This window comes from Helobdella robusta, assembly GCF_000326865.2.
Source record: "Helobdella robusta unplaced genomic scaffold HELROscaffold_25, whole genome shotgun sequence".
NCBI lineage: Eukaryota > Metazoa > Annelida > Clitellata > Rhynchobdellida > Glossiphoniidae > Helobdella > Helobdella robusta.
The window spans coordinates 2,083,640-2,101,223 of NW_008704310.1; the positions used below are offsets into that span (position 1 = coordinate 2,083,640).

Consider the following 17,584-nt stretch of genomic DNA (forward strand, 5'->3'; position numbering starts at 1 on the left):
GTGTAGATGGATGAAATTTAGGGAACTGGGTGGGGTATTGTGTGGAAAGAAATGGTCAGTGAAGATGAAAGGGAGGGTATATAAAGCATGTGTGAGAGCAGCGATGGTATATGGTGGTGAAACTTGGGTGTTAAGGAGAGAGAAGGAAAGTGTACTGCAGAGGGCTGAAAGAGCTATGGTGAGGATGATGTGTGGGGTTAGTGAAGGATAGGAGGAGTAGTACAGAGCTGATGTCAATGATGGGACTGAATGAGGACATTGTGACATTGATAAGGAGATCGAGATTGCGGTGGTATGGACATGTGTTGAGAAGGGATGAAAGGGTCGGGATTAGGCGAGCGTTGGAGTTCGAGGTTGAAGGAGTGGTAGGAAGGGGTCGTCCGCGATTGGGATGGAGAGAGCAGGTGGAGAAGGACAGGGTGAAAGCGGGGTTGCGTGATACTGAGGCGAGTGACAGATGTGAATGGCGTCGAGGGGTATTTCGGTTTCATCATAGGTAGTCAAACGGCAACCCCCGATCTCGGGGAAAATGTCGTCTAAACGTGTTGTTGTTGTTGTTGCAGTTAAAGTTATCAATTCAGAAGTTGAGATGGGGTGAAAATCAATAGAATCAGATAGAGAGCGGCTTATGAATGAAATCGGATTAGTTGAAACAGCAGGAAAAGTAGAAAGAAGTTGGAGAAGGTGGAGAAGGACAGGGTGAAAGCGGGATTGCGTGATACTGAGGCGAGTGACAAATGTGGATGGCGTCGAGGGGTATTTAGGTTTCATCATAGGTAGCCAAACGGTAACCCCCAATCTCGGGGAAAATGTCGTCTAAATGTCGTGTGTTGTTGTTGTACACTGGTTGACAATTAACAAAAGGATAGTCTTTAAAATTGCAGTTCTCATGTTCAAGTATATAAATGACATGTCATCTGAATACATGAAAAATAAATTTACCAAAAAACAAACAGCACCATCTTCCCATCTCAGGTCGGATAATTTGAATCTGCTAAGGGTGCCAGTCACGCGTTTGCAAATTGGTTCTAGGGGCATTGCCGTGGCTGGTCCCTCTGTTTGGAATAACCTCCCACCTATGTTAAGAAGATCGGAATTTTCTCTTTATTTAAAAAAGAACTAAAGACATTTGTAAAATTTGTTACTTTGATTTTCTTTTCATGAACAGTCACATATAACATTTTGTTTTGTTTTTGAGAGAACGCTTATGAAATTGTTTAACTAGCGCTTATTAAATGTTTCTTAATAATAATATATATGTAAGCAGTTTACAAATGTCTAATTGATTCTTTACAATTTACGATGAAACGCTCCAAAGTTAGAAAATGTCAATAACTTTCTTACAATTTAAATTAAAATTTAAGCGTGAAGTATAACGACACCATTTACAACAAGACATTAGGGAAAACAACCGAATGTTTTTGTCTGTTCTTTTAGCTGGAAAATTTAAACTAACATTACGTGTTATGCCAAAGGGGTATTGTGCAGATGAAAACAAAGCCTGGTCTATTTTTTCAAATTAGCATGGGTTTTAATCGCTAAAATAATTGAAAGCAAAAGAGAAAATATCCCGGAGTATAAAGTATGATCTCAAATGAACATTATGATACTGTTGTAAATTGATTATTCTGTCTGATTTAAAAGACGACACTTAAATAGTTCATGTTTGACAAAAAGAACTATTCTAAATCCAACAAACTAATCAGTTAATAAAATCATTTCCTCTCCGATAGAAAAATTATAGACAGAATGTATGAAATGCAGTAGGAACCTACTTAAAACAAACTTCTATACAACTACAATCTCTATGTATTGAATTTAGTATGCTCCTTGGAATTTTACATATAAAACTGTTTTTATAGAACGAAAATAATTTCTCTATGAAAGAAATAGGCAAGCATATAAACACCTTTTAAGCAATATAGAATTTCTACCCAAACAAATTCTATTTAAGGAAATTTTTATATAGTCAATTTTTTTCCTGAAACCGTAAAGTTTGCTGTACGGAGGTTCGACTGTTAAAGTCTATGAATGGAAACAGTTAACAGAAGACACTGTACACTATCCTGTTGAGTTTCTTCATATCATAGAGCCAACCTCCCCAGCCTACCACAACATTCTGATTGGTATGTCATTAATGTTGCTGCATAATTTAATAATTCTAAATTATATAATGGCACCAGATTCCAAGTAAAAGCTCAAAATATAATCGAAAGTGACCATTCATTTTTTGCAAAAACTTATGAAAACAAATATTATTATATCATCATTTCAATAATTTTTTTGAATCATCAGAAAAGCCCTTTGGACATGTGCATTTAAAATTTATGAAGACAAATATTAATATATCATCATTTCAATAATTTTTTTGATTCATCAGAATAGCACTTTAGATCTGTGCATTTAAAATTTCCTGTTAGTCTGCTTTGTGATGATTATTAATAAAACCCACAAGAAATGTTTGAAATGACCGTTATCCCATTGTTAGTTTTACAAAGCGCGTTCAAGAGTAAGTTCACCATATTATTCCAACATCTTTCAACCAAAGAAATAACCAAAATATATAACATTAGCATAGACTTGGGTAGGGAGGTTTTAAAGTCATAAATGTAATGAATCATTGAAAATTATTATATTCTGAACTTGAAAAAAAACAATAAATTGTGAATCAGTAAATTATTAATAACAAATTTGTGAAACAAAAATTTTTTTTTTTTATAGTGTTTGCCAATTCAATTTCTATCATTAATTCCATTATTATTGTTTATTTAAACTTGTATTCATTGTGTTTATTTGTATTCACACATGTTTTTGTGTGGAGATGAATGCCTCTTACTCTTGTTCTGTTGACTGTGTTTCTTGAATGTTTGCTTATTAAACATTGCGTAAAAATAGCATTATTTATATATCTTTCCTAATTTCATTGTATTATTAACATACTTTTCTTTTTCTTTTTTTGGCAAAGGGTTCACCCAAACATTTTTCAATAAACCATTCATTTTATTTCAATTGCATTATGGTTACCAAGCTGTGTATGTAATTATTGTCTTGTTCTGCAAAGTGGGTGAATTAACAGCTAGATGTATATTTTATAATTCAACAATTGCAACTGTTTTCATTTGTGAGCACGGAACATAATCATATTATATCGCTAATTTTGCACATTGTACATTAATTAGAGAAAATTTTAAATAATACTTCCCCTAATGCTATATTTAATTTTAACTGACAATAGGAGCTACATTCACTTTCGAATTAAAAGAAATTGGTAGGGGAAGTGATAATTAAATTTTGTTTATTGTTGTATGTTGATATGATAATAATACATGAAAAATTAAATTGAAATTTTTAATAATGATTAATGATAATTAAATTTTGTTTATTAATAGTGAGAATAATATTTAAAAAATTGAAATATTTAATAATGAAATGGTAAATTTTTATAGTAAATTTTGTAATGGCTGCTTAAACATTTTAGGAGTTTATTATTAAGAAGATGTGTTTGGAGCACAACCATGATGTTGGTGCATCTGTATTTGCACTATATGCAGATAACCGATGCCCTGCAGGAGCTGCTTTGGAGCAGGCTGAAAAAATGTTGGATGCTGGTGCAAATCCACCACACGTAACAAATGTCCTACATCAATCAAACTTTCCTGTAGCAAGAAAAGGTGTATATAATTTGAAGCATGGTTTTGTCGACAGTGCTGGTATAACAATCTTAGGTCTTTACGCAAATGTTTTGTCTTAACACATGAACAATGTACCTGTATGCATTACTGTGTAAATATGTGTGTTTGTCTGTGTGTGTTACTATATGACACTTTATGTAATAAATTTTTTATTTTTAAAATTGTCATTCTATAATAAAAATGCTTTATATGTCTTAATAAACGTCAAATTTTGCGATTTGACTGCATCCTGTATCGTCAATATAGCAGTCAACTTTGTTGTACAGACTTCGGCCATCACGAATTCATCGTGCGATTCTCACGCTTTTCACTGTCTAAACTTTGTATTCGCCCGCATGTAATTCGCACGCCTTATAGCACCTCATCGTCTATTTCACCGTGCGACCTCACGCTTTGTAGCATTAACACGTTCAATTCGCCATGCAGATTTCTCACGCCTTATAGCATCTCACGGCGTGTTCGCCGTGAAAATTCGCACGCCTTCTTATAGCATCTCACGGCGTGTTCGCCGTGCGAATCCGCAAGCCTTATAGCACTGACCATTATTTATTTATTTAATATTAATTTTAACTTAAAATTAATATTAAATAATTAATTTATTTTATAAACACTAACATTCTGTCCGATTTTTTTATAACAATGTACATCAATCCGATGAAATGCTTCACGTCGGCATACAGGTCTAAGCCATCCATCTTCGATTTTTAACTTAACCTCTTTTTTATTTCGAAATTAAAATAATCACCATAAAAACAAAACCGCAGATGCAAAAAACATTGACGAAAAAATATTGAATGCCCAAATAGTTTTTAGCAGCGTCGGATTAAGCGTCAAGAATCGGAATTTTTTGTGGAGAATGTAAAATATTAACTCTGAAAAAACTTTTTTTAAATATTTTTTTCAGATAATATTTTTTAGGAAATAAATATGTGTAGCAATATACAATGATTCTTTTAACTGAAAATAAATGCTAATAATGTGAAAAAAAAATCATATTTTTTTGTATGTTCTAATTAAAATATAAAAATGAAGTAAGTTTACTGAGAAAAACAATTATATTGACTAATTTTAAATGTTTTTTAAAATATTTTTAATTTAGATTTAGTGGTGTTAATAATGTTAAGTTATGGGCTTCATCTAAAATTCTTGAAGGAAGTCAGAATGGAAATAAGTCAGGCTCTGACAACCATATATAACAATTTTTTTTCATCTAGAAAAATACAATCCCACTGAAAGAATGCATTAGTAGTAGCTTTTTACAAAAAAGAGATTGAAGGGAACCGTGCAATTACAGACCAGTCAGCTTAACAAATATTGTATGTAAAATACTAGAGAAAATAATCAAAAGCTAGATCATAGAACACTCATCATTGGTAAGAGTCAACACGGTTTTGTAAAAAAAAATTATGCCTAACAAATCTGCTTGAGTTTTTTGAAAAGATTTATGCCAACTTGGATAAGGGTAAAGCCGAATTTAGACTTTGCCAAACTCTGTGCTGTGGTGGACACCAAACTCTCTGCAGTAGTGGATAAAAATGAAAATGTAAAGAAGACTGTGAACTGATCTAAAAAAAAACTTTACCAATGGGCGGAAGACTGGCATATGAAATTTAACATAGATAAATCCTCCGTCATTCACATGAAGACAAAAAACAAGCAAAATATATTAGAATTTGGAAAAAGACCTCTAAAGGTTTTATCGGAAGAAAGGTACCTTGAAATAATAGTAGACAAAAGCGGCGAACCTACTAGGCAATGCATTAAATCAGCTAAAAATTAAAAACTACGCTTGGCATATTAAAAAAACAATTGTTAACAGAGATAAATCAATAATGTTAAAACGTTAGTGCGAGGTGCGACCTAAATTAGAATACGGCATACAGGCATGAAGTCCTCACTGGCAAAAACCAAAAAGACAAAAAAGTTTTGGAAAAAATTCAAAGACGGGCAACCAAGATGGATAACAGTTGTGGAAAGATTTCATATTGGGGAAGGATTGAAAGGTGGTGACTGACCAACTTGGACAAAACGTAGGATTAGAGGAGATCTTATTCAGGCGTACAAAATCAATACGGGTAAAGATGAGATAGATTCATCTCTATTCTTCCAATTTACAGGAAATAGAAACACAAGAGGGCACCAGTACAAGCTTTTCAAAGAAAGGAAAGAAGCAAAAAAAGAAAAATTTTTCAGTTCGAGGGTTATTGAACACTATACTTTAAAAAGCACTTAAAATCAGTCAGTGTAATTGTTTTTGCTAGTAAAATTTCTTTATTTTTATGTTTTAAATCATACTGAAAAATTGTGATTTTATTCACATTTTCAGCATTAATTTCTATTATTAAGAGTGATTGCGTCTTGCTACACATATTTAGCTTCTAAAAATCATGATATCCAAAAAAATACAAAGAAATTTTTTTTGTAAATAATGTATTCCGGAGTTGGATGCAAAATCTAAGTCCGACTCAGGGTCGGTAGAGTCGGACTGGCTTACAAAACCGTATATATATTGTCACGGTTCAAGGGTAGATGTTGAGCGCCGCATCATCTAATTATATTATTGCTGCGGGGTAGGACGGCGCGTCGTGTAAAAAAGGCCGGTCTCGTCAGACAGAAAGAAAGTTTATTTTTATTGTAGAAAATTAGTTGGTAGAGTTGGTTAATTTTATTGTAGAAAATTAGTTGGTAGAGTTGGTTAATTTCATTGTAGAAAATTAGTTGGTAGAGTTGGTTAATTTTATTGTAGAAAATTGGTTGGTAGAGTTGGTTAATTTTATTGTAGAAAATTGGTTGGTAGAGTTAGTTATTTTTATTGTAGAAAATTAGTTGGTCAAGTTGGTTAATTTCATTGTAGAAAATTGGTTGGTAGAGTTGGCGTTTTTGTTGGTGAGAAATTGGACACGCAAACGTGGTTGGTGAAGTAGCTGTTGGTTGGTAAGGTATTATTGGGAGAAGTTTCATTTGTTGGTACGTGGGTGGTAGTTAGTCAGTGGTTAGAAGGGGGAGAGCTGGAAATACGGTACGGGGTTGTTACGAGCTCAACGACGACAAACGTAAGGTAGCGAACGAAGTAGTTATCTGTTGCGTTGGAGGGTGGCGAACGAAGTAGTTGCCTTTCAACGTAACAACAACGTTTGTCGGTTGGGTAAAGCACAGGTGGTACAATATTGGTACAGAAGACGGCTGGAACCGAAGGAGTCAACCCCACATAACACCAGTGTTCGAAGGATTCTACATTGTTGTCAAGTGAAGAAGTTGAAACAGTATCCGCTCGTACGTGGTCACAGCACTGGCAGGAACAAGTCTGCACACTAACCTCGAACTTTAACTTTTATTTTGGTTTTCTTTATTGACATTGTATATTTATTTGCTATAGTTTTCAGTTTACAGAATAAAATTTTTTTTGATTTGTATCTACGTCTCAACCTTGCCGCTAAGAACCCGCTACATATATTGTACCAAATAAAGAAATTTTACTAGCAAAAACAATTACACTGACTGATTTTAAGTGCTTTTTAAAGTAGTATTCTTATTTAGTAGTGATAATAAGGTGGAATTATGATGCAAAAAATAAAAATTTTTTTGGGAGTCGGAAGCAGGAGGATGGACGTCAAACACGACGATCTCAAATTAGCTCGCTTAAGAACACCAGATAAAAGATACTAAATATGCAAATGCATGAAATAAACCAATTAAAAAATGATTAAAATGAAAAAATCTTTAAAATCGAAAAAACATTATTAAACTATAAACATGTGAAAATTGTAAAATTTAATGAGTTTGATGATGATGTTTATAGAAACTAAAGAATGAGACCAGATTGCTACACCGTCTATTTGCTGATATGTTGTTATCCGGCCAACGAAAGGTGCTTCGGCTGTACATATTCTTAGCAGCGCAATTAATTCATCTTTTGAAATTGATAGTGATGAATGACTGGAATTGTATATTCTATCTATTATTATGCTGAATGCAAAGAGTAACTCCACATCCAAAGATGCTATTTGTTGTGGAGTCAATCTTTACAAATGTCCCTGTAGAGGAATATGTACAGCCGGAGCACCTTTCGTTGGAAGAGATCCAATGCTCAAGAGGTCAATTTCAATTTGTTTACTTTTAGCAGCACCATCACCATTAACATCACTAAAAACGCCTTTTTTGAAATTAACCCGTCCTAGTACCTCAAAAATCCACCAATGACAGCTCCATCACAATCCTAATTACCACAACCATTTCTATCATCACAACCATCAAAACCATTACCAGACATTATTTCTTCAGCTTTCTGAACTTGACAATACGCCCCATGCCTACCGTTCCCCTTACGCTGTATAAAAAATTCGAACATGAGGCCTAATTATTTTTCTTGTTTCATCAACGAATTTTTTAATTTGAGACGTTTTTCATCACCATTAAAATTGGTCTAATCTTCGATTCTGCCCTCTGTCCAAGTCTGAAAACTTTTTCGACATCATGATCTTTGAACATCAATTGATAACTGCTTTATAAGATCCTTGACTCTGTTAACATTATCTTCATTTTCAGGCAGATCGAACATAACGATATTATTCCCTCTCTTTTCATTTCATTCGCATCGTCTAAAGACTTTTTCACATATTTTACCCCATCACTAATTACATCAACATTCTTCTCAATTTCCTTCCCAACAATATCTGCCCAACTCCCGTTTAGACACCTTTCAGATTTTTAATCTGCCTAACTCAGTTAGGCAGTTGGTTAACCCAATTTGTTCAATCATTGCCTTTTATCAAATTCTTTGTTTGCTTCAGTTCATCTTTAAACGCCGCATTTGAATCATTTATCTCCTCAGTTTTTGCTTCGATTTTATCATGATTATCTTTAACGACATTAGCTAGCAATTTGATATTCAAACAGCATTTGCAGAACCACTTTAAATTCTCTGTATTCATAGCCACGTCGAATGAGGCGTTGCTTAATCCACAGCATTTAAAGTGATAAACATTGAAAACAATTTATTTCATCATTCTCATCAACAACCTTCGAACACTTAAAGCACTTGACAACCATAACCAATTAGGAGAAGGAACGAAAAAAAAATCAACTTAATAGAAACCTCTGCTGTGTTTGCATAAACAATTTTAAAGCTAAAATATAATGTTTCTAGATAGTTTGCAGTCTGCAAAAAACAAAACAATGTAAAACAAACAACTCAAGTTTTAAAAAAAAATACAACTTCAAAAATATATCTTCTACTGCTTACAATTTTAACTCTCTTAGCGCGTCGATTTAACACAAATTAAAAATTTAAATCCAGAAAAATTGAAAAATGAAACAAAACACTGGTATGCATTAAAACAAAATATTTTTAGATGTTTCAAATATTTTAATTTTTCTAACATAATTCGAACACGCTGATTTCAAATATGTACGTGAAATATTTCTATCCCGTCAGAATATTTCATAAATTCAATTTTAAAATTAACATTCTATCTTCACGATTATTTACAAATTGATTTGTTCAAAATAATAATTAGTCAATTTTTTTTACAAAAAACTAATAAAAAGTAAAGTACATAAAGCATAAAATTTCAAAATAAGAACAAAAACTTCTTTTTGATTTTCTTCCACATTCTTTAGCCAGCCGTCAAATTCTCCCTTTTCAGCATCAAACAATAGTCCGCCATCATGTTGACATTCCATGGTCCTTGATATTTAATTTCCATTGTTTTAATGTCTTGGTAAAACCTTTCACTCATTTTTTCACTATAATCGCCAAGACTTTCCGGAAAATAATCCAAATGAGAAAATGAAAAGTGAATTTTAAGGCTCATTCGACAACCTAATTTTTGGAATGCAGAAAACATTTCATTAACAATTACTTCGTAGTTTGTTGCTCTTTTGTTCCCAAGAAATTTGTGCACCACAGCTCTATAACTGGTTCATGCATTTATATCCAGTTTATTCATTATTTTAATAAATTCGTTATCTTTCATAAGTACTCTATTTGGACCATCGAAGATCCCAGCCTCCAATTTCTCATTACTGATTTTTGGAAATTTACGTTTTTTGGAAAAGTACGTACTTAAGTACATTGGTACTTAAGCACGTACTTAAGTACTAAAATGGTACTTATATACTTGGACTTAAGTGTGTTAAAAACTGTAGTACTTAAGTACTTTTTTCAGTACTTATACTTATAAATAATACATTTTTCTTATAAGTACTGACTAAAACAATTGTTTGAATCTTAGACATCGCTCGGAACCATTTTAATTTTTAATTTCTAATCTATCATTTTTTTATCTATGCTCATTAGTTTCCGTTTTTCGTTTACATTCCGAATTCTGATAAGGATGGCGCGTGATGAAGAAAACTCGAGAATTTTGCCTTTAGTGGTTAGGAATTATTTTTTCGAAGTTGTTGAAGATGATGGTGACATTATTGTTGCAGCTTGTGCAAGCCAAAGAGACAACTTATTCCTGGACAGCAAAAAGCGCCGTCTAATTTTAACAAACAGTTGAAGGTATGTTGTTAAACTTTAAATTAAAGTTAATCTAATTCTTATTTTAATGATATGGACAAATTGCTATAATTTTATTAAAGCTATTTTTGAGTGAAATCTATAAAACCTTTTGTTTTGTTTTTTTTTTATTTTTATGTACAGAATATTCATGGAGAAAATTATCTCAAAATAATGCATGAAAATAAAGATAAATTGAAGACTGTGAAGCAAAGTGCAAATGAAGATGGTACAGTCTCAACTTCACCTACAGAACAGTCAAAATTTGATTTTTCATCTGAATCACATGAAAAGTTAAATGACTTAATTGCTAATTTTGTTATTCTCGACATGCAGCCACTTGCTGTTGTAGAAGCAGAAGGCTAAAGACAATTGATGCAAGGTGTAAATCCTAAAGACCATGTGATGTGTACAGAAACACTATAAGGTATGCTGGACATGCGGTTCAACAACACGAAACAGATTATTAAAGAAAAATTAAAAAAATGCGAATATGTTTGTACAACTGCTGACATTTGGACACAACAGGCTCGCAGTTACATTGGTGTGACTTGCCACTGGATTGATCCTGGTGATTTTAGGCGTAGTAGCTTTGCACTCGCCTTTCGTCGTTTCGGTGGAAAACATTCATATGACAGAATTGCAATCACGTTGGTGGCTATTCACAGCAAATTTGATTTTGATTTATCCAAGATAGTAAATGTTGTAACAGGCAATGGCGGTAATTTCTTGAAAGCTTTCAAGAAATTTGCTGAACCTGGCATTGTTGATGATTCTCAGGCAAGAAGAAGCTATTCATGTTAATATAAGTGAAAATTTTTTTGGAATGTAACACAGATGACAATTCAGGAATTTATCTTCCTTCTCATCATTCCTGTTTCTCACACACTCTAAACTTGCTGGCTACAACTGATGCAAGCAAAGCCCTGATTAATAATGGCAATTATAAAAGAATGTATACATCGGTCTTCAGTAAGTGTGTCAGTCTCAGCAGTGCATCTCACCAGAGTTCAAAAGCTGCTGAAGTTGTGCATGAGATCTTGGGTAGAAAAATTTCCAAACCGAATAAAACACATTGGAACTCTGAGTTTGACAGCTATAATATTAAACATAGCTTACAAGCTCCAAGGAGAAGCTTCTGTGGATTCATACTTTGGTGCTATTCTGGAATGGTCAAAAGACGGCCAAAAATGGTGTTGGAATTTTTGTCAAAGAACCGCTAGCCCAAGAATTACTGGATATTAAAAGGATTAATTCACGTCTCATGTGGATCAAGCGTCGCATAGAAAAGCAAACAATGATTATTTTTTCTGCATACGCACCACAGACAGGCGAATCAGAAGAGATGAAAAATGACTTCTGGGCTGCATTTTCTGACACCATCTCAACAATACCAAAATCTGAAACAATCCTGATTGGAGGCGATCTCAATGGCCACGTTGGAGAAAAAACAGATGGTTTTGACAACGTAGATGGCGGTTTTGGCTATGGAGAACGGAATGAAGATGGCAACCCCATCCTTGAGTTTGCTGAAAGTCATGGGTTTTGTTTACTGAATACATATTTTAGAAAGAGGTTGGAACATCTCATAACATACAAAAGTGGACCATCAGCCACGCAAATTGATTTCTTCGCTGTCAAGCAACAACACCGAAGGCTATTCAAAAACGTAAAAGTTATACCTAGCGAATCATGTGTCGCCCAACATAGACTCCTTGTGGCAGACCTCGTTGTCGAACTGTCAAAACTTAAGTCTAAACAAATGCCTCGGAGAATTAAAACGTGGAAACGGAAAAGCAATATTCATCGAGAAAAATTTCAACAGATTGTCGCCACACAGTTAGACCACCAATCGCAAGCCAGTACAGATTGGAGTACATACAAAACCGTTTTGATGAACGCTGCAACTGCAGTTTGCGGGAAATCTGGTGCAAAACGTCAGCATGAACAAGACACTTGTTGGTGGAATGACAGTGTACAAAATGCAATAGCTGAAAAGAAAGTTGCATACAAGCAATGGCAATAATCAAAGTCTGTTGATGACCATAAAATTTTCCGTGAGAAGAACAACTATGCAAGACGTCAAGTTGCACTGGCTCGGACAGATCAGTGCAGAGAGTGGCTCACTAAAAAAGCAAAGGTGAACAAATGAAATCTCTATATCGTATAGCAAAACAAGCAAAGCGTACGAAAATAGACATAGTTGGTGCCTCATGTATCAAAAATGACAAAAATGAGATGGTTCTTGAACAAGATGAGATCAAGCTAGAGTGGAAAGAATACTTCAACCGTCTGTTAAACGAAACAAATCCCATCAATGTTAACTTTGACGCTCAACCCATCGAAGGTCCGATTCCAGACATTACTGTAGACTGTAGAGGAGCTTACAGAAGCTCTGAAAGTTATGAAGGATGGAAAAGCAGCAGGGCCCTCTGGACTCACATATGACATTATCAAAGCATCTGGTACTGTAGGTATCCAAACGTTACTACAACTTTGCCGTGAAATCTGGAGAAATTGCTCAATGCCGACTGAATGGAACTATGGCACGACAGTCCCGCTATACAAAGGCAAAGGTGATCCATTGAACTGTTCATCATATCGGGGTATACGTCTGTTAGAACACTCCCTGAAAATTGTCGAAAAAATCATTGAGAGAAGATTAACGTCGTGCATCACAATCGGAAATTATCAATTTGGTTTCCCAGCGGGGAAATCAACAATTGATGCAATTCACATCCATCGGCAACTGCAAGAAAAGTACCTCGCAAAGCATCAACAACTATCACACATTTTTGTAGACCTTGAAAAAACATTTGTTCGAGTACCCCGTGAAGCAATCAGGTGAAGTTCACATCGACAACTCATTCTAGAATATCTTGTTCGACTTGTGATGGAAATGTATACGAATACTAAGACTCTCGTCAGCACAACAGTTGGAAACACAGATGCATTTGACATCGGCGTTGGAGTTCACCAAGGCTCGATTCTCAGTCCACTGTTATTTATAACTGTGATGGAAAAAATCGCAAAACCGATACGCACTGATGACATTTGGAATCTAATATATGCTGACGATATCGTTTTAACAGCCACGTCTGAGCAGAATGCAGCACAGATGTTTGAAGATTGGAACACCAAACTCGTCGATCATGGATTCAAAGTCAACATCACCAAAACCAAAGCAATGAACACCGGTGAACCCATCCAATCCACAGCTACTGGACGATGGCCCTGTCCAGTTTGTAAAGCTGGTGTACGTAGCAATTCAATCAAGTGTCAGCAGTGTAACCATTGGTGTCACAAACGTTGTTCAAAAATATCTAAACTTTATCTAAAGTGTCTAATTTTGTTTGTCCTGCTTGCATCAATCCACAACAACAAATTTGAAATAGCACTGTTTTTGAAGCCATTAAGGTAAAGAAAGTAAAATCGTTTCAATATCTAGGGGATGTTCTGGATTGTACTGGAACAGCTGAAGCTGCCGTTCGAGCACGCATACGTGCAGCCTGGAATAAATGGCATCTCTTTGCCTCTATATTGATGCGGCGTGACATCCCACTACGATCAAGACTTTATAAATCTGTGATTCGTCCGGTGTTGTTATATGGTGCAGAAACATGGCTAATGACAACCAAACTGGAACAACAACTTCAACGAACCGACATGAAAATGCTCCGATGGATGCAACAAATTAGTCTGAAGGACCACATCAAATCTACCAAAATCCTGCGTCGTGCTGGTTTAGATGATATAAAGGACGAATGCCGTCAACACCATTTGCGGTGGTTTGGTCATATCAAACGAAGTGGAAACAGTGCCATAACTTCTTTTGCAGATGTTGAAGTACCTGGCACACGTCCCAAAGGCCGTCCAAAGAAGTCCTGGTCGCAAACAATCGAGCAAGACATGAAAGCTCTAAATTTAAATGAAATGGATACAACTGATCGTCTAATTTTGCGCAAAAAGTTGATGGCAAAGAAAACAACGTCCTACCTCTGGGAACCGGGTCTCTGGACGCAAAACAAAGATTGATTGATACTTAGGTGCTATCTTACCAACTATTCTTGAAAAAACTTATCCAGAAAAAACTTGAATCGTTCACACCATCGCATACTGTAGCTTTAGTTTCGACTCTTTAACAAGGAATGATGAAGCGTTTTGGTGATATATTGGAGTTTTACAATATATCCAATAAAAACAAGATGAAGGCTTTTGTTGTTGCATCAATTATCCATCTGTTTTTTAAGATCAGGTGGATGCCACCTTCAGTTCACCAGCAGGCCGAAGAGTTATTTCTGGCAGAAGTGAATCGAATCAATAGCCTCACAAATTTTAGAGAGGGTAAAAAGACCACATAATGCACAAGTCGAGATTTTGATTTTTATGGTTTCCATGAACCCAACCCTGAATCAGGTTTAAACCATAAAGCAGAATGACTAAAATATTTCAACGACTCTTCACATGATATGAGCAACTAAAGAGGTAAGTGCGGTTAACTTATCATCCAATCTCAATGTTATGTATTATAAAATAAAAGCAGTTTAGTTATAATATATATATATATATATTACATTTCAATTTTGAATTATTGAATAAAACTTATGTCTCTATTATATTCTACATAACAATAGTTAAAAACTTTAATTAAAGTTATTCAGGTATCCTACTGTTACAAGATTGTTTCTAAAATACACAACTGTGCTATCATCGGCTCCAGTTAAACGTTTGTTCAGTCAAGCTGGACTAATTCTTACACCAAAAAGAAATAGATTGTGCGATGATTCATTCGAGACTCTGTTGTTGCTAAAAAAGAACAAATTGAACTGTGTGTGACTGTTAACAAATAAACTTTTTGAAAATAAAGTGTCTGGAGTGTATCTCAAATAAATAAATAGCATTGTGATTTAATTTTGACATGTACTTATGTACTTAAGTACAAAGTACTCAATTGTCTACAGTACTTAATACTTATACTTGAGTACATTTTTAACTGAGTACTTGGTACTTATACTTAGGTACATTTTTTTGAGTACATACGTCAACACTGGAGATTACCACATATCAACCACTTATGCTCATCGAACTTGATGTTTTGAAAACTTATACTTAGGTACATTTTTTTGAGTACATACGTCAACACTGGAGATTACCACATATCAACCACTTATGCTCATCGAACTTGATGTTTTGAAAAGGCACCACGTTGTCATAAGTTTTTTCAACTGAATAGAATATGCAATTGGCACCGATGCATATATATTTCCATTATGCAAAAGAACTGCTTTGAGACCTCGTTTGGAAGAGTCAATAAAAATATTCCATTCACTCCATTCATAACTCCCAACTCAGTAATCAATCAAAGTATATTTGAACAATATACAAAAGAATCATGTTTTGAAAATGTGTGTGTCTGTGTGTATACAACATTATCAATGTGAATAATGAATATATACATATACACAGATACATGCACATATATATTGGATTATAACATTGAAATATCAGACGCTATCTGGATTATGTAATGTATTTTAGTTATATGATGTTTTAAACCATTTTTTTGGAATTATGAAAAAACTGTACGTGATAGAAAAAAAATGGATTACATATTTGAAATCAGCACATTGAAACCTATTAGAAACTAGTTTCATTTTTTAAACATCTGATACCATGCATACCAGTGAGATTAACTGAAAATAATTAAAATAAAAAATATTTAATTGTATTTCTCCAAATTTACTCTATCAAATGAAACTAAAATTAAACCAGGCACTCTAAAATATCCTACAAAACTCTGGAAAAATGGAGAAAATCAAAACACAACTAGCCAGCATTTAACACACAGACCATACACACACAATCTTGAACTTGAATACATATTTCGTTGAACTTGATCAAATTTAGCAGGCCGTTTCTTTTTCAAGTTTTGCAGTTTTCTAATTAGTTTTTTATTTTCAAAAACTTGGAAAAGAAAAGAAATAGTCTGGTAAATTCGATCATAAATATATTCGCTAGTGTCGCTACGAACGCATACATTTCGAGAAGAACATTCTATCGACGAGACATCTAGTATGTTCGAGAAGCGTCGGTAAGACGAGTATATAAAAACGTGACAGGACATCGAATAGCGATTGTTAGTGTCGAAGGCGATACTTTATTATACGTTGAAAGTTACTGTATTTGCGATATACGTTAGTGAACCTTGACTCGAGAAGCAATAGTTTCTGAACAAAATAGTTTCTGAATAATAATTTGATAGTTTTTGAACATTATTTTTACATGTAAAATTAATTAACATTGATCATTGATTTGTAAATAAATAAAACGATAGTTTAAAAGTTATATTGTCGCTATTTTCCATTGAGATAAAACGAACCCGTCGTATGCCAGGCAGTCATAACGATACGTATTTAAGAAAACATACTGCCTAAAAACAGATATATATATATATATATATATATGTATATATATATATATATATAAATGAACGACGGATGTCTATTTCATTGTAACGTGTTAGTGTACCATTTACCATTCAGAACACAAATCGATACAAAATAATGCGGTCTATAAGGGTCAAATTTTGTTATTATTATAAATCAGGTACGTGTCAGTCAATAACTTGCAAAGTGTAGTAACCATTTCATAAATAAATTGTTTAAATAACTATTATTAACGAAAATAGTTATTTGATCAATTGATTTCTAAAGGGCCGTTTTCTCTAGGTTCAACGGTGCTCATCAATGAATTTATCAACGGTACTCATCAATGAATTTAGCAACAGATAAGTCATGAGATCCAGTTTGAACCTCTTAAATCAGGGGCAAGCAAACTTTTTGCTGTGAGGGCCGCATTGAGAACCATTTAACCTTTGAGGGGCTGCATATGTAATTAAATAGCCAATTTTTTCAACCCGGGGAAGAATTTTTTTTTTAAGATTTGTGACTCCTTTATTGATCATAATGTCTGGCTGACGACCTTCGCGGGCAGTAGTTTGTAGTTTGCCCATTTCTGTCGTAAATGAGAGTTACCGTGAAAGCGAGCGGAAGAGTGTTCAATTGGAATTAAGAGAAGCGAAAAAGAGACCGGGGTGTTTAGATTTAGTTGAAATATGTTACAAATACTTCTAAAATATATAAAAATAACGAATGAGCAAAAAATTAGTTTTTAGCTAATGTTTTGAAATGTAAAATAAAGTGAAGCTGTACACAGAGTTGTTAGCAGCTATTGTAAAAGTAGTAAAAACTGTAACTTAACTTTAACTACGAAAAGTAAAAATAATTATTCATAAAGTAGTACTTCCGGACCTCTTATATCAATAACGTTATTGCATATTCGAGAAATAAAGAGAAATAAAATAATTTTAATCTAATTAAAGCAAGGTATC

At 34.0% G+C, this 17,584-nt stretch overlaps 2 protein-coding genes across 2 annotated transcripts; both read left to right on the forward strand.

The window, feature by feature from the left end:
* Positions 1-3,496: 3,496 nt before the first annotated feature.
* Positions 3,497-4,554, forward strand: HELRODRAFT_173153 (hypothetical protein; the record flags this gene model as incomplete). Its single annotated transcript, XM_009019765.1, has 2 exons — positions 3,497-3,710; positions 4,457-4,554. 2 exons carry the CDS (start codon positions 3,497-3,499, stop codon positions 4,552-4,554), a joined length of 312 nt encoding a protein of 103 aa, XP_009018013.1.
* A 6,799-nt stretch (positions 4,555-11,353) lies between these two features.
* On the forward strand, positions 11,354-11,638 carry HELRODRAFT_79713 (hypothetical protein; the record flags this gene model as incomplete). Its single annotated transcript, XM_009019766.1, has 1 exon — positions 11,354-11,638. A coding segment is annotated over one exon (285 nt), but the record flags the coding sequence as incomplete, so codon positions are not given.
* Positions 11,639-17,584: the final 5,946 nt, after the last annotated feature.